At 44.0% G+C, this 24553-nt stretch overlaps 1 protein-coding gene across 3 annotated transcripts in view; it reads left to right on the top strand.

The window, feature by feature from the left end:
- The window catches only part of zfhx4 (zinc finger homeobox 4), a 69225-nt gene extending 49806 nt beyond the window's left edge, over nt 1-19419 (top strand). For all 3 annotated transcript variants that reach the window (XM_049749946.2, XM_049749945.2, XM_049749944.2), the window contains exons 7-12: nt 2065-2163; nt 7333-7466; nt 8435-8635; nt 8880-8997; nt 9105-14477; nt 14944-19419. In XM_049749946.2, coding sequence (XP_049605903.1) covers nt 2065-2163; nt 7333-7466; nt 8435-8635; nt 8880-8997; nt 9105-14477; nt 14944-16517 — 7499 coding nt within the window. In that variant the 3' untranslated portion in view covers nt 16518-19419. The remainder of the gene's footprint in view (nt 1-2064; nt 2164-7332; nt 7467-8434; nt 8636-8879; nt 8998-9104; nt 14478-14943) is intronic.
- Nucleotides 19420-24553: the final 5134 nt, after the last annotated feature.

Here is a 24553-nt window from a genome sequence, read left to right as displayed (position 1 = left end):
GTTAGAATCCAGCTCACCGGCCGGCTTTAATGTTCCGGCCGAGCCACATCAAAGGAGGATCTCGTCGGGCTGCCAAAATCCAAAATCACACTCTCTGCCTGACCCACTGTGTGTGTGTTTGTATACGTCTTTGTGTATAATTGTGGGTGTGTGTGTGTCCGTGCATGTGCACGAGGCGATGGAAGGTGGCCGTGAAAGTTTTGCTCTGGTTGCGATTAAGTTGATCGTCAGTGATCTTTCACACACACACACACACACACTTGCTTATGACAGCACACATGCAAACACATGCGGTCACTGTCTCACTCACTTGATCAATGGGGTACACACACACACACACACACACACTCGCACACACACACATAGCATCGACACCATCATGTGGTGTGTAACTGTCAGGGTCAGTCAGAGGGCAGACACTGTGCTGATGTATTGAGAGAGCTTGTCTGGGAATGTCCTCAGCGTGGAAACGCATTCCCGTTTGCACACACACACTTGCCACTGATCTAACCAATGCAAAGGGAGGTGGGGGTAAAAGAGCGAGAAAAAAAAAACATTGATGAAGCCCAGATGATGGCCTTCTCCTTTCTTCTCATATTATCCAGTTCCTTCCTCTTTCTTCTCTTTGCAGTGTCTCTCGTTCTCTTGCGTTTACAGGTAGAGTGCCCCCTAGAGGATTTTTTACAAAGATGGATGCAGCAGCAGTTAGAAATGATTCACAATTCTCGATTTGTGTGCAATTGTCTATTTTCGTATGTCTTGTATTCAAAAGGGTTGATGATATCATGTTTCCGGGCTTGTCGTACAATCGCCAAAATGATTGTATGCATCTTGCAAGCTGACCCCAGTGCACCTTTTTGTTGCACTGTTAATGTTGAATTTCATACAAATATGGAAAGACTATTTGATTTTAAAGTTGGACATTTTTGTTCAGGACATTCACAGCTTTTAAATGAAAACCGCTTTTCAAATTCCTTTTTTGTCACACACGCACACGCACTATTTTGATTTTCTCATTTTGTGGCAGAGTAAGGCGGTTTACAGTGAAAGAAACCCTTTACCATACATTCCCTCCACCCCTCACACACATATTAAGAAGACATGACAGTTTTAATGCTTTTGCTTTTTTTTTTTTATTTATGTGAATTTGGTTTCGTGTATGTGTGTGTTTGCGTTTGTGTGATTTGACGCCTGGCTGCAAGTGTTTCACTTTGGGATTTTTATTCATTTGCTAGCTCTGAAATGGAGGAGGGCTTTGGATGTGGAGATGCACACGCACATGTGTGTGTGTGTGCGGATGTGCTTGTGTGTTTGTGCGCAAGTGTGTGTGCGTGAGCGAGCGTACCCGCATGCCTGGTTATCTGGCCTCTCTCAGACTGCTCAAAATTCATTACAAAGTGACATCAGCCCAGCCGGAGACAAATGATGGCTGGATGAAAGGGAGCGCTGGAGCTCGGCTAGGATTAGTGTTAGCTTGTGCTGGCGACACATATACACACTTGCACACAAATGCACGTATACACACGCACGCACACACACACACACTGGCTTTAATCCACTGGCAGAACACTGCAGATACACAGAATTATCAAACAAGGGGCTGAACTCTCAGAGATGGCTAGGCTAATCTGCTAATAGTAGTAAGCATGCATATATATATTTTTTTAGTATATATATATATATATATATATTTTTTTTTTTTTTTCAAATGTGGAGAAGGATAAAGTCCGGTATAACAAGAATTCCATATGCAGTTCACACGTGCTACATAATTTCACGTCATATTTGAAATGTCCCACCCCTTCCGTCAGGCATTGGATGTTTTATGTTTCCCCCTCCAGAAGCGGCAGGCCAGGGCTATATTTATCAACCCACATGTTAAAGTATTTTTTCCTGTTGATACAGACTGTACAGTGAGTCAACTTGACTTATGTTGCTTGAGACGATAATTGTTTGGAACGCATGTAAACGCATCATTCAATGTGTCAGCTTCCTGTCAGTTTTAGCGCCGCTTCTTCTATGTTCAGAGCATCATGGGTAATTTAGCATTTGTTGCATTTTCAGAGGAGAACGCAGAGGATGGTGAGAGACCTCCTGGCTCTTCTTCCAGGCCCGCATCCAACCTCACTGACCGAGACTTGACTGACAGCAGAAGAACTGAGCGTGAGTACACACACGCACACACACATGGGTGTGCATTCACATGCATCTTCTAGTTTAAAGCATCCCATCTTTCTCAAGTGATCTTTCCCTCGGAGTAAGTTTTAAACGTGTGCGTAGCATGTGAACGCCGCGGACTAGCCTCCATGTGACCCGCTTTAATTGTTTCCATCTGTCAGAAAGCGAGAGTGAGACAGAGAGAGAAGAAAGAGAGAGAGGAAAACAGAGAAAAAAGGAGAAGGACAAGTTGTGGTTATTACAAGGCAATGTCCAGGCCCCAGATTATTTTTTAATCAAATCAGTTTGCGTGCTTGTAATTTATAAGCGCCTTGCATTAATCTTTTCCCGTTCTTGTGCCCTCTCCGATGACATATTAATTTTTCATAAGCTCGGGATTAGATGGGGGGCTGGGTGAGGTGGCTGCTGTGTATGTTTTTCTAATATTGCATTTTGGCAACCACAATTTATTTTTTTATGCCACCAACCCTTCATTTGATTTCTCTTGCTCAATCCATCTTTTAATTTCTAAGAATGACTCGGAGCAACGATATGCACATTCTGGCTGGTGGGGTTGGGTGGTCAGGGTAGCCCTGCCTTTGTTAGATGTGATTTACCCAAATAAGAATTCATGCGGTCGTTTATGTATGAGATGGAAATCCACTGCTGGGGATGAATATCACATGGCACCCCGCGCCTCCATTTCATCGGATGGAATTCTCTCTCTCCTTCCCTAATGTCTTCCTCTCCCACAATAACCGTGCAGCCACCTTCCAAGTCCTAGCCTCCATTTATCTGAAAGTAACCCCCACTCCTCTCCTGCATCCTAGCATGCCATACCTTGCTCCATAATGTGAGGCTCAATGAGGCAGAAGGCGAGCCGAGTGAGGCTGGGGCCTATTAGTTTGGCTCGTCATCTATCTTTCAGCTCTATCTCTCTGACAGTCCTATCTGAGCGACTGGCGGGGGGGAAACCACCGTCCATGCGTTCGCCGTCGTATATTACTGCTAATGTCATTTAACACCACTGCGCACGTGCAAAAAAAAAAAAAAAAAAAAAAGAACAAAGTGTATGTCTGTCTATCCATCTACCCATCCCTCCCTCTCTTTGTTTCTCTCTCTCTCTCTATCCCTCCTTCTCTCTATATCGCCATCTATCTCTCCAGCTATCTCTCTATCTCCCCATCACTCGCTCTATTTCTCCCTCTCTCCATTTCTCTATATTTCCATCTTTCTCTCCAGCTCTCTTTCTCTCACTATCACTATATCTCTCTCTTTATCTCTATCTCTATATATCACCATCTATCTCCCCTATCACTTTCTCTATTTCTCACCTCTCTTTCTCGCATTTTCCCCCCTTTCTTTCCCCAACTTGAAGTCGTAGAATTTAGCGAGCCCTTCCTCAGCCTCCAGCGTGTGAGTGGCTTCAAATGTGTGTATGTGTGATTCCCAACGGAGGGGAGGGATTACAGTGTGGCCAAGTGAGCAGTCTGCTGCTTGCACACTTCATCTCCGAGACGCTTTAAACAAAGAGGGGGCATATAGTAGATGCAGAGGGGAAGAGGGAGATGGCAAAAAAAAAAGGGGGGGGGGGGGACAGGAAAGGCAGAGTGGGCTTTTCCCCAGCTTCATTTACATTGTCTTTTTAAATCCCATGTCACTTTAGATTAATTATAATCCATGTTACATTCTCCATGCAAATGTCCCTGATGTGGATTACTTCCAGATAGCTTTGTGCTGTGTGAGTAGACGGCGCATGTCACCATGGCTCAAGGGCCTACTTCTTATAAATAACCAACTAAACAAAAGGCCCCAGCATGGAAATGAGCCTGTCCTGCGGTCCAAGGAAATTTGCAATTATCTACCTGCTTCAAATTAGCAAAACTATTACTCATTGCTCCCGCAGTCAAATTTATTACAAGCGTACAAGTTTGGATTGTGTAGATAACAAAAAGGATTTTGCACACAAACCAGATTGGATTTTGATGTATTCCATGTTTTTTTTATTTGCATCCATCTCGCAAATGTGAGATGAGGGCTCCACTTGTTTTCAGTCTCTGAAATGAAATTAAAATAAATCAACGATATTAGCATGTTTAATGATAGGCCTGCAGCTATTCCGTGTTGTTGTTTTTTCTTAACCGCAGCTTGTTGTGCGTCATAGCCGATTTGTCAAATGTGACAAGGCCTTGTTCATATTCATCGCTCTTATCAGATGCAACAGAAAAGAAAGCAAGTCATTTAAAAAGAAAAAAACTCCCGTAAATGGCAAGACAGTTGCTTTTTAACATTCTTTCCTCTCTCCTTCTACAACCCGCTGAGTACTTTGGTGGGAGTTTGGGGTTCGCTCTGTGTTGTTGTAATGTTATCAAGTGACCAGGGGTCAGCCTAATGCGTAACCTCAGAGCAAGAGACAAGTAAATCATGTCAACCGACCCTCCATGGCCCATTTTGGCCAGCTCCCCCTTGTAGATTTACTGCTTCATAACCTTAGCCAGTCTGCCAGGACTCAGCAGTGCTAAATTGAATACTAAATCCAAGCTGCCGCCACCCAGCCTGCTTCCGTTTAAGTTGTGGAGCCTTTCGTCTTTTCATGACATTGTCGGGAATGAGCTCTAATTGCTCAGTCGCTCGCGCAAGGTCAGAGTAGGTTAAGTTTGAGCGAAATGAAAAAGTTTTTTGTCGCAAACAATCACATTATATTCTTAGTAGAAAGTGCGGCTCCATGTTGATACTTCCGTCAGAGAGCGGTATTTGATCTACTACAGTATTATGGTTGATTATTGTCCAAATTTGGCCGTGTTGATTTTTGCCAAAATTTAAGATAGTCTGAAAAAGAAGGCATATAATACTTACTTTAAGCCTAGATGCAGTTTTATTTAAAAGACAAGCTCACATGCTTCTCTTTTTCCACTCTCCCACTCTCCCTCCCTCCACTGCTTTTTACTTCACTCCATCTGCGACCGCACTTGCTTTGTAAGTGCGCATCCGTGACACCCTAAACACCAGTGACAGTTGCAAATAAAGATGGGTGGCGAGTGTGCTGCGCTCTCCCCCCCTGAAATGCAAAAGGGGGGCGAGTGTCATAAATCTCCTTTTGATTCATCTAATCAAGCCAGGTCCTGCTGCATGCAGACATTTGTCATTGGTGGCGTGTGGGAGGGGTGGCTCGCAGTGGTTACGGGGTGTCAGGTTTATTCGGCCCCTCCGCTTCACTGGCCTGCAGCTGGTGGAGTCCACATGAGGATGGAGGGATGGTGGACGGCAAAGAAGAGGGAGGAGGGGAAAAGTGCAGTCATTAAGTGTTAGGATGCAGACAAAGGAAAACGAGGGGGGTGGTTGCCATCTTCTGGATCCCGCTCACCCCCATTATTATTTTTTAATGATTCTTGCCATGCAGACTTTGAGAGCAAGAAGCAGCAAATGGATATTTGATTTTCTCTCATAAAATCATCGCCGCTATTTGAATTGTGCTTTTACCCCATTGTGCACAATTGGGCTTCAGGTATGTTTGAAGGACACTCCATTTTAGAAGGCATTTCTCCAAACGGCTTCATTATGCACCGGCAGGGCTCGCCATTTAAATCTCCTAAGTGGCCAGAGAGAGATCGGCTCTCTCGGCATTCAAGGTTAGACCAACTCTTTTTCTTGATGAAAGTACCGAGACAAATCGACATCAAAAACAGACACACAACCAAGCGTGCGGCCATTACACCAACATTTGCGTTGGCTATGACAGTAATCAATGGTGATGTGTGGCCTCGCTCCCATCCGCCATCTAAATGTGTTTGCCGGCCGGCTCTTGTCTGACAATCGCCTCATCTCCACTCGCAAGAATGCAATTTAGTTGCAAATTGAGTGAAAGACGGAGGCAAAAATTGAAAGTTGAAATTAGAATTGCTCATAATGAATTGGAGAGGTTGGGCGCTAGAGAGCCGAAAGGTCAGCTTATATGATGGCTGCAATAAAGTGGAGCGGGAGGCCTGTCATGGAAGACAATGTACACGCATACATGCACAGCAACACGCATGTAAGCCCTGCAGGGGCCGTCCGTGGCAAGCGGCGTAAGACAAGATTACCTTGCTATTCTGAGCTGCGGTCCAATTTTCGGATGTTCTTGGAAATTCACATTGTGCCCTTGTGTGCGTGCCCCCCCCTTTTTTCTTCTTCCTCCCCCCCTTCTCTCTTGTCACTTCCCTTGACAGGCCAATATTTCAGGCTCCAGATATAGGGGATTACAAATAAAATAAGTGGAACGCCTACTTAATGCAACAGAATTAAAATGCATGAACGGGCCAGAGGAATTGATATGCACCCAATAAAAACATGAGCATGGAATAATATGAAATGTATTTTTTCCTTCTTCTCTCCACGTATCAGCGCTTTGATTCCCCCCCCCCCCCCCCTTTTTCCCTTTGTGCATCTAGCGTGAAGCGTTGATTCGCAAGAGTGAGGCTCGCATATTGCCTTGAGTGACCAGGCGTGGGAGGGGTTTGTGGATGATGACTTGGGGGGGGGGGGTCTGATGCCGGGTCTTTGTTTTGCACCAGCTGTGTTGAGCTGCAGTGCCTTGTATGTGAGGATGAAGCTAATGAAAGATTTATCACTAAATACAACCAGAGGCTGATCTCCCCATACAGGGCGCTGTTTGTTAACGTCATACACACTTACACATGCACGTACAAATTGACGCACGCACTACTGTACCACCAGCCGTGACCAACGCCGCCCCCCCCCTCCCCAAAATGTTGCATCTTGTGCAGACAGAGGCACAGTTGAAGCAGCTGGGGAAATGTATATGATCTAATGAAGTGTATAATATTACCATAACATTTAATGTATGTCGTGCTGTGATAATGAGTCTGCCTGAGTTTTCTCCATTTCACATGGCCTCAAGGCAGGAAGTGTGTGCGTTAGGGGTATGCATGAGTTATGCAGCCCGTGCCTGTAAGCTTAAGTTGTGTCGGTGTCAAAGCTTTTAAATGATCACCTATTCGTCTCCTTGAAATGTCTTTGTATCCACGGTACGTGAAGACATCATAGATTGAGTATCATTGCTTTCTGTAAAATGAAAAACAAATATTTTCGAATAATGTTTATCATTTTGAACAGTTCCAGGTTTGTTTCATGACTCATGCTTTATTTAAAATGTTTTTTTTCTCTTCCCCATTTAAGGAGTGAATGCCACATCCAAAGAATCGAGTGGACAGAACACAGCGGTGAAACATTCGCTCCAGCCCGATCAACAAATTGAAAGTCCACCCAAAAGACCCAAATCTGTTGAAGCGAGGAGCTCTACCGCTGAACAGGTACCGCTTTGCAGAATCTTTCAGTTGTGTGACACAAGTTGAACTATGTTGGAAAAATCCCCAGGCGGTGTGAAGGTTTGATGTAGCTCATCCTCAAAATGTTTGAGGTGCACTGAGAGATTTGTTACTGTTTTCAAAGGCAACACAACTGCAGGCTTATTTGTGTCTGCTAAACCATATTGATGTCTGACTGAGTTTTTTTTTTTTTTTTTCCAGGATAGCCGACTGTATTAAAACATACTATTTAATATACATCCAATATTTCTTCTACCTGTGAAGTGATTGAGGCAAACTAGTCACTCTGGTTTCAATGCCGTTGGTTGTGTAGTAGCTGACTTTCACACAGTTGAAGTGAGATCAATTCCCACTCCATTCACAAACCTTGTTATTGACTGCCAATCAATTCAGAGTATTGTCTGCCTTTCACCCAGTCAGTTGGGATACACTCCAACTCCTGCCTTGACCCTGAACAGAATAAACAGTACAGAAAATAGAAAGATGGTAAGCTCCATTTTTTGGGAAAGGGTTAAACATCTCCATTTCCTCCTTGGTGGAGCTTTTTTTAATATCAGGAAAGTCATCATCTTCTGAAATAGAATACCTATACTCATCTTGTGGCGCCCCAGTTTGCATCTCTTTAAAAAAATGTGTTTTTAAATTAGATTATGGAGTATTAGCTCGTCTGGGTCCTGTAAGGGTGGAAGACTTTGTCATTTCAGAAATGGATTGTATTAAGACAGGTGGTAGAGTGGCAGCTATGTTCCGCATACTCTCAGTAATGAGTGCCTGGTGACGTAGCTTGCGACTTTAAAACATGGTAATAGAGGTATGGAGATTCCATGTCCCAGATGCCTGAGCATTTTAACCCATAGCAGTTCAAAAGATCTCCAGCCATCTTATAAATGGGTTCATCTGGCTGGTTTACATGCGAATATAGTAATTAAAACCACCATTTTTTTTTCTTCTAGGTTCAGCAGTGTCCCTATTGCAACTTCAGCAGTAAAGATGCCAACCGTATGCAGCTTCACGTTATGTCCCAGCATTCCATGCAGCCGGTGATCCGCTGCCCACTATGTCAGGATGTCCTCAGCAACAAGATTCACCTGCAGCTGCATCTCACCCACCTTCACAGTGTGGCACCTGACTGTGTTGAAAAGCTCATTATGACGGTAAGTAAAGCCTGTGTGCATGTGTCCATGTAATTGCCTGTAATTGCATGCCATAATTTCATCACAAAGACAAAGTGACCCCGCTGTCCTCATTGGCAATTACAAAAGTTTTACGGCACATTTGTCTTTGAAACTATTGTCCTCGCTGTCAGAAATTGGAGCTGACCCTTCCTTGTCATTTAACTTTTGACGCTGTCCATTTTGAAGCTGTCGTAATGAAAGAGAAACTATTTGCTCTTCATAGGTTGTTGGACCTGATACAACAGGCTCAAATAGTTCTATTCATCCACAAATTGGACAAGACAAGGGATTGACTTCCATCGATTCATCAGCATCTCTCGATCAATCTGGAAAATCACAAGGTAAACAACACTCGGTTCAAATACTGACCAACACTTTTAATCGCATCATCTGTGCATAGGTCTTCAATTCTGGATTAACACCTTTAAATTGTGTTGTCTCCTTGAAGGAAACTCTTCAAAAGATGAATCGGCAAGTCAAGATAAGAATGAATCAGACCTCCAAGGTGAGGAAATGAAGCCCCCAAAGGAGGCCTCAGAGGCTCCAGACTGGAGAAGAACAAGCGGGTTAGGGCATGACAGCAAGTCCCCTGATACGCTTCAGGATCATCTCAGTGAACTCCAGAGGCTCCAACAGCAGCAGCAGCAACTGTCAGTGTCTGATCGCCATGTCTACAAGTATCGTTGCAATCACTGCAGTCTGGCATTCAAGACAATGCAGAAGCTCCAGATACATTCCCAGTACCATGCCATCAGAGCAGCCACTATGTGCAGCCTTTGCCAGCGTAGTTTCAGGACATTCCTGGCCCTCAGGAAGCATTTAGAGAATGGACATCCTGAACTAACTGAGGGTGAAGTGCAGCAGCTGATTGGAAATCTCCCTCTGAATGGCGATATCACTGAGAGTGAAGCCAGGGCTTTGGAGGAAGCTCAGGCATTTGAGCATGACTTGGACAAGGATGATGAAATGGATCAGGAAGAAAAACCCAGTCCTACCGGAAGTGACAGCAGCTCTCTGATAGATGACATGGGAGCAGAACCAAAACGGACCTTACCATTTAGGAAGGGGCCAAACTTTACGATGGAGAAATTTTTAGATCCTTCAAGACCTTACAAGTGCACAGTATGTAAGGAGTCTTTCACTCAGAAGAATATTTTATTAGTCCACTATAATTCCGTTTCCCATCTGCACAAGTTGAAAAAAGTCCTTCAAGAGGCATCGAGCCCAGTTCCCCAAGAAACAAGCAGCAACATTGACAACAAACCATTCAAATGCAATATTTGCAATGTTGCGTATAGCCAAAGTTCAACACTAGAGATTCACATGAGGTCCGTACTCCATCAGACTAAAGCTCGGACGGCCAAATCTGAAATGAGCAGTAATAGCAGCGGCACTAGTGGTCCAGTGCCGGCAAAAAGTCCTGCTCCAAGCACACAAGGAAACAACAGCAACGCAGACTCGGCTCCAAGTGGAGCAACGTCCGCTCATAAAGAAAATACTGTGGAACCCAAAGACGCTAATACCAACAGCAACACCAAACAAGCTAGCGACCATGCGTCAGCGCAGTCAAGCAGCCACCAGTCGGCCCAGTCCTCAGCGCAACTGCAAATGCAACTTCAACATGAACTGCAGCAGCAGGCTGCTTTCTTCCAGCCTCAATTTCTCAACCCAGCTTTCTTTCCTCATTTCCCAATGACCCCAGAAGCATTGCTGCAATTTCAACAACCGCAATTCTTATTCCCCTTCTACATCCCAGGAGCAGAGTTCAATCTAAGTCCGGAACTTGCTCTGCATTCAGCTGCAGCTTTTGGAATGCCGGGTCTTACGGGATCCTTCCTAGAAGATTTGAAGCAGCAGATGCAACAGCAGCATCAACTGCAACAGGCTCAACAACAACAACAACAACAGCAGCAGCAGCAGCAGCAAGTCTCTCAGACACAGTCACAGATTCAGCAGCAGAAGAACCAACAAATCTTAAACCAAAAACCGAAAATGGAGCCCACCAATGCATCCATTTCAGATATCCAAATGTCAAAAGAGGCAGAAGACCACCTTGAAAAACAAGACAGAGCAAAGTTGGAAAATGGATGTGACACTTTAATGGATGGGGCAAAAGATATTAAGAAGTCCAAATTCTCCGAACCATTGATTCCTCCTCCTCGTATTGTGTCAGGAGCTAGGGGTAATGCAGCCAAAGCACTGTTGGAGAATTTCGGATTTGAACTTGTCATCCAATACAACGAAAATAGACAGAAGAACCAAAAGAAAAATAAAGATGGAAATGAACAAATGGATATGAACACTGATAAGCTTGAGTGTGGAATGTGCGGAAAGCTCTTCTCCAACATGCTTATTCTCAAAAGCCACCAAGAGCATGTGCACAGTCAGTTTTTCCCATATGTAGAACTTGAAAAGTTTGCTCAGCAGTACAGAGAGGCCTATGACAAACTCTACCCAATTAACCCTGCTTCACCCGAAACGCCACCGCCTCCACCGCCACCTCCACCACCTCCGCCTCCGCCTCCTCCTGTGAGCGCCCCGGTGACAACACCTCCATCGACTTCAACGTCAATGAGCAAGCCGCAAACGCCGACACCGTCACCGGTTTCTGTCTCCCATCAGACCTCCCACCAAAGTACTCATCAGACATCACCACTGCAGCCACCGCACGCTCCCCCAACACCCACTGCTCCTCCTGCACCTCCCCAAGTGCAACTCCCCGTTCCTTTGGATCTGCCCCTTTTCCCACCGCTCATGATGCAATCCGTTCAGCACCCAGGATTGCCCCCTCAATTGGCCCTCCAACTACCCACTATGGATTCTCTCTCCACCGACCTTACGCAACTCTGCCAGCAACAATTGGGGCTCGATCCGAACTTCCTCCGCCAGTCCCAGTTTAAGCGACCGCGAACTCGAATAACTGATGACCAATTAAAAATCCTCCGAGCCAACTTTGACATCAACAATTCCCCCAATGAAGAGCAAATTCAGGAGATGTCAGAGAAGTCTGGTTTGCCTCAAAAGGTCATAAAGCACTGGTTCCGTAACACCCTCTTCAAAGAGAGGCAGCGAAGCAAAGACTCCCCCTACAATTTTAATATTCCTCCCATTACTACTTTGGATGACATCCGGATCGAGACTCAGCTAAACAGTCACGAATACTACAGGACTGAGTCAACTATCAACAAGAGGTCTTCCAGAACCAGATTCACAGATTACCAATTGAGGGTTCTTCAAGATTTCTTTGATACCAATGCCTATCCTAAGGATGATGAAATTGAGCAACTTTCCACCGTCCTTAATCTACCAACACGAGTCATTGTTGTGTGGTTCCAGAATGCACGTCAGAAAGCCCGTAAGACCTACGAGAACCAGGCCGATTCTAAAGATAGTGAGAAAAAAGAGCTGACGAATGAACGTTACATCAGAACTACCAACATGCAGTACCAGTGTAAGAAGTGCAACGTTGTTTTCCCACGCATCTTTGACCTGATCACTCACCAGAAGAAGCTGTGCTACAAGGATGAAGATGAGGAAGGCAATGAGGAAAACCAATGTGAAGAATACACAGATGATCAATTTCCAATTAGAATGAGCCAGCAATCTTTAGAGCCACCCAAACATTCCCAGGGAACTGCTACCAGCTCTGGCTCAAGCTCCCCTGTGATGGCCTCGCCTCGTGCCAGCATTGGAAAAGCCTCTCCTAAACTAGATTTTGAACCTCGTTCTGAAAGTGACCCAATTAAAACTGAGACCGCACCCTCACCGGTTGTCAAATCACTACCGGAACCAAGGCCATCTAAAGCTTGCACACCTCAACCACCCCCTCAGAAAGTTGCCCAGCCCCCAATGTCGAGACCGCATTCCCAGCCACAGGCAGCCACAGTGCCCTCTAGTCCTCTCTCCCTGGCCCTTTCCTCCCTCACAAACAGCCTCCCACACCAGATGCTTCAATACCAGTGTGACCAGTGTAAGATTGCATTCCCTACAGTGGAGCTCTGGCAGGAACATCAACACATGCATTTCTTGGCAGCCCAGAACCAATTTCTGCACTCGCAGTTCCTCGAAAGACCTATCGACATGCCTTATATGATATTTGACCCAAACAACCCGCTAATGGCTAGCCAGCTATTATCTGGAGGCCTCTCCCAAATCTCTTCACAAGGTGGTTCTGGTTTGACCTCTGCCGCAGGGTCAGCATCAATGAAGAGAAAATTGGATGAGAAGGACGAATGCGTCAATGATAAAGATGGCGGAAACAGTAGTGAAGAACAACACCGAGATAAGCGCCTGAGAACTACTATCACACCTGAACAACTTGAGGTCCTTTATGACAAGTACCTGATTGATTCCAATCCAACGAGAAAAATGTTGGATCACATTGCAAGAGAGGTGGGCTTGAAAAAGAGAGTGGTCCAAGTTTGGTTCCAAAACACTCGCGCTCGAGAGAGAAAGGGTCAGTTTCGAGCCATCGGACCCACCCAGTCCCACAAGAAATGCCCTTTTTGCAGGGCACTGTTCAAAGCCAAGTCAGCTCTAGATAGTCACATACGATCTCGACACTGGCATGAGGCAAAGCAGGCAGGCTTTAGTTTGCCACCAAGTCCAATGATGAATCAAGACAATGACAGAGGTGATAGCCCAAAGTATAATTTCTTTGACTTCTCACAGCTGCCTACCAAGACCGAGCCAAATGATTACGAGTTGCCTACTGCGTCATCAACCCCAGTAAAACCATCTGAAGCTCAATTAAAAAACTTCTTAAGCCCTTCATCATTAAAAGCTGAAAACTGTGATGAAACCGATGGGCCTAATGTTAACTCAGCAGATCTGTCATCGTACGATCTCAGCAAGATGGACTTTGATGAGACGTCGTCAATTAATACTGCCATTAGCGACGCTACAACTGGAGACGAGGGCAACAACAACGAGGTTGAAAGCTTCACAGCTAACGGAGGGGACAAGTTGACTGACAACAAGGGTGGCATGGTGTCAAGTTCTGATGGTGGCAGTGATCGATTCCAATTCAGTATGGTGAGCCCTGCCCTCAGTTTCTCCGGAAAAGACTGTGACTCCTACTATAGCTCCCGAGATGATGACCTGGATGATCTCGACAGGAGTGAATCGTCAAGCCTTACTGATCCCAGTTCTCCGAGTCCATTTGGGGCAGGTAACCCCTTCAAGTCTGGTAAAGGCACCAATGCTGGAGATAGGCCGGGTCATAAAAGATTCAGAACGCAGATGAGTAACCTGCAACTCAAAGTCCTCAAAGCCTGTTTTAGTGATTACCGCACTCCTACAATGCAAGAGTGTGAGATGCTGGGCAATGAGATTGGACTTCCCAAGCGCGTTGTCCAAGTGTGGTTCCAGAATGCCCGAGCTAAAGAAAAGAAATTCAAGATCAACATTGGAAAGCCATTCATAATAAGTCAGAACTCCCCAGATGGACCGAGGCCAGAGTGCACTTTGTGTGGTATAAAGTACACTCCACGAATGTCCATCCGAGACCACATCTTCTCCAAGCAGCACATCACCAAAGTGCAAGAAACCCTGGGCAACCAGGTGGATAGGGAAAAAGACTACCTAGCACCAACCACTGTCCGACAGCTGATGGCCCAGCAAGAGCTGGATCGCATGAAGAAAGCCGGTGAAGGACTCACTCTGCCTGGCCAGCAGCAACAGACAGCAGTGGACAACAGTACCGCACTTCATGGCCTTAGCCTGCCCTCAGGCTACCCGGGGATCTCTGGCCTTCCGCCAGTGCTACTTCCTGGAGTCAACGGGCCATCGTCACTTCCTGTTTTCCCACCCAACACACCTGGTGAGTTAGTATGACAAACCGTGACAAAATAGACTCGAAGCTTTATGAACTGATCTTGATCATGCACTGTTTTACCCTCCCGATACTGCTGTTTATTCTGTACCGCGGTGGTGTTAGTAAGAAAAGTCCTATTTTTAAATACAATTTTGAAATTACAAATGGTTGGTAAAACGCATGCATGATTTTCATCATCGGAGTTGAATTGGTAATGAGATTTTTGTACAACAAATGTATATTTATCATGGCTTTCATTTGTTTTCATTTCCTAATGATTGGTTGAGCATATTTATACGTAGTATTATATGAAGACTGACTGCCGTTGTCTTAAAGCACATGTGACAGTTTTGATCCATAACAAAATCTGAATAAGAGGTTTAAAAAAGTAACTTTACATCAAATTTCCCCAATTTGTGATTGAATATCTAAATATTGAATATTTCCATATCTATATACTACTGTATTTCAGCTTTAGCATCTCCTGGTGCTGGCATGCTTGGGTTCCCTACTCCAGCCACCCCATCTCCTGCCATGTCTCTCAGCACTACCCCAACCAAGACTATTCTGCAGACTCCTCCTCCTCCTCCTCCACCTCCTCCTCCTCCTCCTCCTCCTCCTCCTGTTCCCTCCACACCTTTGGCAGCAGTAAATAATACAGAGCAGCAAGGGAAAGACTCAGAGAGAGACAACAGTAAAACAACAGGAGACAAGCCACCACAGATGAAGACAAAGGGCAGCGAGAAAGAGAGCAGCTCACGGCCCGAGACTCCCAGCGTGGCCAAGAAGAGGGAGAAACCAGCTGCAGGAAAGGCAGGAAGTGAGCCTTCACTGGACACAGCGAAGCTGCAGGCCCTTCAGAGCGCTCTGGCCGCCGGTGATCCCAGCTCTTTTTTGGGAGGGCAATTCCTGCCTTACTTCTTTCCTGGATTCCCAAACTGCTTCTCACCCCAGCTTCCGCGAGGGGTTCAACCGGGGGGGTATTTCCCACCGCTTTGTGGGATGGAGAACCTGTTCCCATACGGCCCTGCAGCAGTCCCGCAAGCCGCGATGGCCGCTGGTCTCTCCCCGACCGCTCTTCTGCAGCAGTATCAGCAGTACCAGCAGTCCCTGCAAGATTCTCTGCAGAAGCAACAACAGCAGCAGCAGAAACAGCTGGAGCAACAGCAGAAGCAGCACCAGAAATTGACCGCTGTGAAGACGTCCCAGAGCTCCAAGGGCACCACAAGCAACTCTTTCAAACCAAAAGAAGCTAACGATACTAAGGATGACACCAACACGGGCTCTTCAACAGAAAGCACAAAAGAAGAACCGAAAACAGATACCAAAAGTACCAAGGATTTTCCAGATGCTTTTATTGTACCGTCCATCAAGCATGAGTTTATATGCAGAAAGTGCCAGATGATTTTTGCTGACGAAGACTCTGTGCTGCGTCATCAAAAATCCCTCTGCTACTTTGGACACACTTTGAGTGATCCGCAAGAGACGGTGCTTCGAAAGGCAGTGAGCAACTACTCGTGCGTCGCCTGCAACGTGGTCGTCAATGGGAACGAAGCACTTGGCCAACACCTTCAGTCGAGCTTGCACAAAGAGAAAACAATCAAACAAGCAATGAGAAATGCCAAAGAGCATACTAGATTATTACCTCATTCTGTCTGCTCCCCTACTCCTAACACCACATCTACCTCGCAGTCTGCAGCTTCTTCTAATAACACCTTTCCTCATCTGTCTCGCTTGTCCATGAAGTCCTGGCCTAATGTCTTGTTCCAGGCCACCACCACCACAGCCCAGAAAGCTGCTTCCTCCTCCTCCCCGTCAGCCTCTCCTCCTCCCTCCCTATCCTCGCCGTCAACGGTTACCTCAACTTCCTGCAGCACCTCAGGGGTTCCAACTTCACTACCCACCGAGAGTTGTTCAGATGAGTCTGACAATGAGCTAAGCCAGAAGCTGGACGACTTAGATAACGCGTTGGAAGTCAAGGCAAAGCCGGCCTCTGGCCTAGACGCGAGCTTCAGTAGTATCAGAATGGATATGTTCAGTGTGTAGGAGTGACAAAAAGGATCCCTTGCTTAAAGAAAAAAAAAATAAGAAGACTTTTTAAAACTGCAGTTCCAAAGTTTCTCTTAACCCAAAAAAAATTCAGTACCAAATGATTGACTCAGGATTGTTTTTCCCATATTGATATGCTGGCAAGATATTGATTGATTGATGTTTTTTTTTTTTCTTTCTTTTGGTTTTGTTTTGTTATGGACAGAACTGTTGCAGATGCTTGACTGAGCTTATATTGTATACAAAAACATGGAGTAGGAAAAAAAAATTTCCACAGGCTCCCTCAATGGAGGGGGAGGGGGTCCTTGTTTCAAGCCAAAAACTCTCATGATAGCAAATTGCACCTCAGCTGGATTGTTTTCCAAATGCTAGCATGTACTGTATGGGATGACGATCCAGAACCCTCAAAGAGAATCTCTCTTAGTTTTTAGATAGGTGTAATTCAGTAGCTTTAAATTCTCAGGTCAGATAACATAACATTTCTCATTTGTTAAAGCAGCAAGCCTGGGTACACTTGGCTTATAACCAAAACATGTCAAGCTTTATCGGACGCATTTCCTTGGTGTGTATAGAGTACCAAGAGACAATATAACTGTTACAATGGACGATGTGCATATTATTTTAGTTGTGCCCTACAAAGACGGACGGTGGTGTGCTTTTGCCATTGAGGGAATTTAGGATGGTGAAGTAAATGTGTATGATGACCCCAGTTTTTAATACAAGCTGTAACTATTTCCTTGCCCCCCTTCCCCCCCCCCCTTTTTTTTTGTTTTGTTATTGTACTCTATACTAATCTGTGCCAACCTTCTCACTTGTACCTCTGCTCACACCCTTTTCTGAAGAGGTAATAACTCTAGTTTTGATAGACTCTCTGATCATGTGAATAGAACCGTTTTTTTTTTTTTTCTGGTGAATTGCTGTACTGTTACGGTACCTGCTTGTGTCTGGACTATAGTGCACTTATTTCGTTTTGATTTGTCATTTTATCATACAAGTAGGCCATTTGTTAATTTAATAGAGATTTTTTTCGTTTGTTTGTTTTGTATGTTTGTACGTATGTGTTTTAATTATTATTTGTGTCGATCGCAGCAGCATATCGGTCCATATGTCGAACAGGATTGACGCCTAACAATCTATTTAACAATTGGTGCATCCACGAAAGCAGTACTGTATACTTGAAACTGATAAGGTACAAGTTGGTCACGATGTTTAAAAAAAAAAAAAACACACAAAAAAAAGGTATGATCATTTGTTTGCAAATATGCTGCTTTAAAAAACACAGCATTTGTGTTGTATACTTCAACAATTTCATGTACTTGTAGGACTGAAAACAGTGTTACACCTACGTACTGCTAGCGAGTCCATAGGTGGACATCCTCCCATCGATTCTCTGGGCACTTGTGATCATCTGCATTGAACGAAAGAATTTCAACATTGCAAAGTATTAACTTACAAACGTTTTTGCTGCTACTGTGTAATTGTATTTTGCCTGCCATTTATTTTGCTCAAAACTTCTACCAGACAAAATACTGATCCATAAATTAATTTGCTTCTGCTAATTTTGTTACGTTACGTTGTTCATTTTGCTGTGGAACTAAGAATGTGAATCTGTCAAAAGGTGTTGAGTTGACTTTGTTTTTGTTTTGTTGTTTTTAAGAATCACTTTCTGGTTTGGTCTTTGAAACGATGTGATTCATTCCAAAGTAACAGAAGGCTATTTGTATGAAAGAAAAAGGCTTGTGAACAAAAAGAGCAAAGCTGTTGTACATATTCATAGTTGGCTGTGCATGGTACAAATTTATTAATATGAAGAAATGCAAAAATGTATTGCTTTTTGGTATTTCCTATTCTGAGATGAGCAAGTAGCATGTAATGCAACTGTTTGACAGGTTAAATCAAATCATGCTTCGTTATTGTTTCAAACAATTAAATCAAGTAACATTTCCTCTTATGTTTTTATTCTAAAGGTGTTCTTTCCCAAAGTTTTAAAGCAAATGTCCGTTTTTGATTTTCTGTGTGAGCTTTTTGTCCATTTGGATTTTTAGTATTTTATCAGTTTCTTTAATCCTGAAGACACTTTTCGATTGTGTTTCCTAAGAGACGTTCTGGCCTCCCAAGGTGCAATTTTGCCATTGTACAAACACGAGCGACTGTCCTGATTCCAAAGGCTTTCACAACTTGGCTTTTTGCCTTCCCCCACTCGGTGGCTCAGCATTTTAAGACTGAACTTGTCGCTTGCTGGCATCGCGTGCTAAGATGCTAGCATCTCAGACAGGACGCTTTCCACACCAAGGACTGGTAAAAGCTAACAAACCAACAAAACGGATGGTCCAACAGCAACTGTACATAGTTATTGCAACTGCACAGCAGCCAAAAACGGAAAAAAAAAAAGAACTTTAAAAAAAAAAACAAAAAAAAAGGAAAAAAAAAAAAGTGGACGGATTGTGTCATGTTTATGAGGACAGCCTTCAAAAGGTTGAAAATTGGAATTGTTCTTCTGGATGTCAAAGGGATTTTCATGGCGCAATCATATCCTACTCAATATGTACTCTTCAACATCTGGGTAACATAGGAAATGCACCCTGAGGTTTTATTAAGAAGAAGCCCCTACGGCTAAAACTTTAAATAAACTAAACCAAAAATGTTATTGATGTTTTATATATAGAGAGTAGTCGCATTAGTTTTTGTTACTGTACTGTTTGAGGTCTCAACTGTACCGTATCACGGTAATAACATGGTTTTGGAACCTTTTATTTTATTTTTTAATTTGTCACAGACCTGTTGTCATAGTTGAAATGACGTTTATTGTAGATGGTATTTGAACAACTTCTGGAAATAGTTCATCAAGTATGTTTGTTGCTCATTGTTGTGATACATTAAAAACTGTATCTGCAAACCACTTTTATCTCTCAGGTTTTTTTTTTTTTCCACGTCGAGGTAGCAAAGAATGACTTGTGCCCTTTATTGTTCGTAGCTAACACTCTTGGTTCTGTGGAGAAGTGGTCATGACGTGTTAAAGCTTCAAAACCAGTTTTTCTTTTTTTTTTGCTCCCTTCTGACTTCACTGGTCGCCCTTGATAAATGTGCTCGGCTCACAGCGGGCAAGCGTTTTACTGAATGGTCCTTTCCCGTTGCCCACTCTTCAAGTGCAAGCGGTTGCTAAGGTAGGGCTCCCCCCTGCTATATTATGGGATTGAATTGCATTTGACCTTTGTGGAGAACAATGGCTCAAGGCCTTTCAATGTTTCTGGCCTTCTCAGACGCCTTAAAGAAGGACCCCTGTACACTGTGCTCTGCCATTAAATCACAGACAGTGAAGAACACCATATACACTTAAATAGTTGGAAATATATAGAAAAGCGAGTCCCGTGCTGCTTTTGTGTCGCGAGGTACTGCCTCGGAAGACCTTAAGCCGCATTGCATGAAATGTATCGGTCAGAATGAGACACACTAATAACAACAGATGAGTCTCTCCTGTATTTACCAAATAAGGGCTGAGGAGGGCAAGAAAAAACAACAGCTGCCGACCCTGGTGGGAACTACTGCAGTGTCAGGGTTCCCTAATGTTAGCGCGCGTTTATTTTTGTCATGTGTATCTGATTATTCTCACATGTTGGAATGAAAAAGATGCTTGACCCAATCAATCATTTGTTATCGGCTTAACTCACTTGTAAATAGCACCTGCTTTGCCATGTAGATAACCGAGGAGACGTTCGACTCCATTTTGGAAATGCCGTATATAAGTATCCGTCTGAAATGTGTGTGTTGCTTCTAATGTAAATGGTAAGAGGCCTTTTTCTGCAAGCAATACATCACTCATGACCATTAGGTTCCACCCACCCTCGCTGCATGGTGCTCTCTCCATGATACAGTGCAGAGGCTGATCTGGCTTTGAATAGCCTGCAGCCAATGGATTTTCTCTGGATAATACAATGTTTGGGACAGAGAGGCAGGGATTAGTCCAGACGGATACATCCAGCGCCCCCCACATGGCCAATCTAATTAGACTGGAATCAGTTTAAGATGAAAGCAAGCCCTAGCATCACCACACTAAATACTGGAATTAGTATTCCCCGCATGGGAATTTAATGACAGAGACTGAAAATCCAATCACATTTACTCTCAGTTTAGCCCAACGCGCATCAGGCCCGGACAATGACGGAACCAAAGAACAACAACGCTGATTTGCCTGTCAATAGATATTGACTAGCATCACATCTGAGGCCACTTGTGTATTGGCGTTGCTATGTTGTCAGGATTTAACAAGGATAAACAGCTCATCATCACATATTTAGTCTGTTTCACATACACACCTTTGGCTGAGTCTTAGCGGGGAGAACGGAGGAACGGTAGAAAGGTGAGGAGGATCATTTAAGTCCTGCTTGGAATGTTGATTTTGTGCTGTTTTTATATGTTGGGTTTGAAATGCATTCTCATTTGAGCTGTTTCTCTGGATTGCGTTACATATTTGCATTAAAAGTTTGAATGATTTTAACACCGACGTACGAAATCAGGTTACTTTTTATTCCTTGCATAAGCTGAAGACCCCCTGTAGTTCAGAAGTTCATTAATTAAACAAAGCGTAGCGATAGTCAGGTGCAGATCCATACGTTTTTCATGTCTTCTTTTCGTTTTCTTTCTTAAAAGGCTTTGTCCTTGTTCCATGCGCTCCTAAAACTGCTCAGGCTGAAGTTTGTTGCTAATTATCTCCTTGCCTCAAAGCCTTGATTTCCACACAAGAATTGGATCAATCAAATCGGCGTTAGAAGCACCTTGCATCTGATATATTTGAGTTTTCATTATCTTTGCAGAAGATAAAACACGAGTTCTTTTGCAGGCCACATTCTTTTGAAACATTTCAAGTCTCTCTCTGCCCTTATTATTATCATGATTCCCCCTACCTGCAGTCTAGGGGAGCTTTATTTAAAACCCACTAAAACGTGAGCCCAAAATCGGCGTGGGGATGGTGATTAAAAGAACGTACCATCAATAACTCCACCACCACCTGGCTTGTATTCAAAATACATCCCCAGCAGCTGCAATGCATCTACCATTTTACACATGAGGAATCGGGAAACCCCTTGTGTTCACATGCGCGACAGAATTTTTTTTTTTTTTATTATTATTTATGGCTTCGTTGGTGGGGGCTGTGCTCCAATATGCAATCTGCAGGGTTTCATTGCGGCTAAAAGGTATATTGTTTTTTGGTTGTTGTTGACGTTCAACTTAGTACCGTCCATTGCTTATATGGTGCATGACCAAGGACGGGAGGTCTTACTACCTTTTGTCCCAGTTGATGTGCCTATTTTTGGCCTACTTATTCTCATTCATGAAGCACAAACTTCGACAGGTGAAAAAAAAAAGATTTCGTTTCAGACCCGCACAGCCTCATTGTTGCAAGATGCAATCACCGCTGGTATTTTTCCACACAGACAACTAGCACGTATTTTGAAGTGAATGCGAAGGAGGAGGTGTGAGAAGAGGCCCGTGAGGAGTAAACGGAGACAGACAGGCCAACAGACAGAATGACAGAGAGGAAGAAAGAAAATAGGTGCAGCAAAATGAGCAGGTGATAGAAGTGAAGTGAGAGAAAGAGAGAGAGAAAGTAGAGGGGCGACCTGAGAGGAATCAAACAGGGGCTCCGTGCGGCAGAGCTATGTCGACAAATGAGCGTGTTATGGCTGCCCGCTGGGACTTCCGTGCCGTTTCCCAACGTGTTGTGAGGAGCGTCACAGCCCCACATGGGGAACACGTGAAGGCGTCAAGATGGGATTGCTTAAGACACATGAAACAAGGTGTTTTTTTTGATGCCATCTCCCGCGGACAAAAGTCTGATTTCCTGTTTTTTAGCTTGAGACACAAAGGCTGCTGTGTAGTTTGTTGTTGTTGTTTTTGATTGTCAGGGCTGTAAATAGATAAACACACAAGACGACATGAAGTTGTGGAGAGGCTGGAGATGCGAGCAAATCTGAAAAATAGCTGACATATTTTACATCTGTTGCAAGGGAGCTAACACTTTGTCTCACCTTTGTCTCGCTATATTTTTACGACCGTCCAGTGTGATGTCACCCGAATATCAGATGGTTTTGAACCCTCGGAGAAATTGGGAAACAGGAACGTCCGGGAATGTTAAATGGCGATGGCACATGTTAAGTTAGTCTTTGCACATCGCCAAAGGCACACACCCAAACTGAAATGATGCCAGGCACAACAAAAGAGCAGCCGGTGAAGAAATAGAAGCTAAATATAAAGAGACACTATGCATTCCCCAGGTCATTCACAGAGCCTGCATCCAATCACGGTTCTCCACAACTGGTCGTTTATCACTCACACACATACACGTACACACCCACTCCCCAAAACACAAGTAGCCAAACGCACGTCTTGTTATTAATAGAATCTTTGATGAAGAGCCGAATAGATGCATTGACGTTGGCCATTCTTACGGTTTCGTCTGCCTATCAACTCAGCATCTTGGCAGGAACATTTGTACCAAAAAGCTTTTTTAATGCTTAAATGAAAATTTTAATGAGGCCGTGTCTCGCCGTTCTCGCCGAGCCTTTAAGAGCCCTCTAAATCATTAAAACTCGCTCTTTCTTTGATTTCAAGGTCATTTGAAGAAATAAGGCATCCTTAAGTGGCCCTCAGACCAAAAGTGGCCTATATGCCCATGACCGCAAATGAATGGAGCCTAATGCTTTTTAATTTGCATTTGTCCTACAAAAAAAATATATATATATATAAAAAAAAGCTCTTCAAAGTCATCTCCAAATTCTAACAGACTGAGATGGCACTTGAGAGGCCCGGCAGTCATTAACGGCAATGCAGCTCCTTGACAAAAAAAAAGAACTAAAAAACAGACTGGCATTCTTGTCTTATTTTTGATGTTAAGCCCATTAACCTGCGAGCCAGCCACTTTTTATATGCATCCAATCTGACTTTGCATGTATGCACTGCCAAAACACATGCAAGGACCCCACTCGCCACCCAAAACAAGACAGCAAAACACATTTAAGCGAGGAGACAAATATGTTGCGCGTTTAATCACGGTTGTAATACTGTTGACATTGCAGGGCCTGGTGCGAAACTCAATGAGAAATGTTTTTCCTCTCTTTTGTTTCTCATTCCAAACAAGTGTAGCATCTGAAACACTTGCCTCCTCAATGTGAGCGGTCACATAAAACCTATCCACATTTTCGGCTAACACGTTGAACTGATGAGACAGCGAATAACGGCGCATCCTATTAAACACAGCAAGGCGAGTCATCCGTATTCTGCTTTTCCCCGACTGGCTTTCTTTTTCAATTCACCATCATGTCTCCGTCTGCTTTCACTTTCATTTCCTTCTCTCCGTGTATGTGCGTGCGTGTGGGTGAAAAAGTGAACATCTCCAGTGAAATTGGTTTTCCGTGGGGAAGCTGATGGATCACTCTGAGCTACTGACGGGAGAAGAAGATTGCTTATGCCATACGGCCAAATGTATGGATAGATGCGTGCACATACAAACACACATGCAAAGGGGTGAGAGGACAAGGGGAGTGTTTATGCTGAAGCAGAGCGAATTTTTATGAGCTGTAGATTGCTGTTTATAGGAAAGTACACTTTTAAGCCGCAGAGATGTAATCTAGATTGGAGCGTTCGCAACAATGAAATATGGTTTTGAGGCAAACGCTACGCCAGCGCTCGTTCTCTTTCTCCATTTTCTCTGTAGGCTACACACAAGATTACAGGGGGGAAAAATGGCATTGCTTTTATAAATAACTGGTCAGCATCAATATTAAGTAATATATGAGATTTTTTTACGCAAATTAAAGAGAACAGAATGAAAAAATCTGCGACTAGGTGAGTTTGAGAGTGTGTTTTTTTTTTTTCTGGGCGGTTGACTTTACTAGCATTCACTATACAAGACTAAGAAAGACTTAGATTCATTTTACAATAGTGTTCTGAGCGTCTAGCGGTCCACCTTGGAGCTTTGCAGCATGCCCATAAATGTTTATGTGGTTTTGCGGGTGTCAGCCCTCGGCATGGATGCA

Source organism: Syngnathus scovelli, chromosome 18, assembly GCF_024217435.2.
Source record: "Syngnathus scovelli strain Florida chromosome 18, RoL_Ssco_1.2, whole genome shotgun sequence".
Taxonomy (NCBI): Eukaryota; Metazoa; Chordata; class Actinopteri; order Syngnathiformes; family Syngnathidae; genus Syngnathus; species Syngnathus scovelli.
This window is presented reverse-complemented; position numbering and strand designations above follow the sequence as displayed.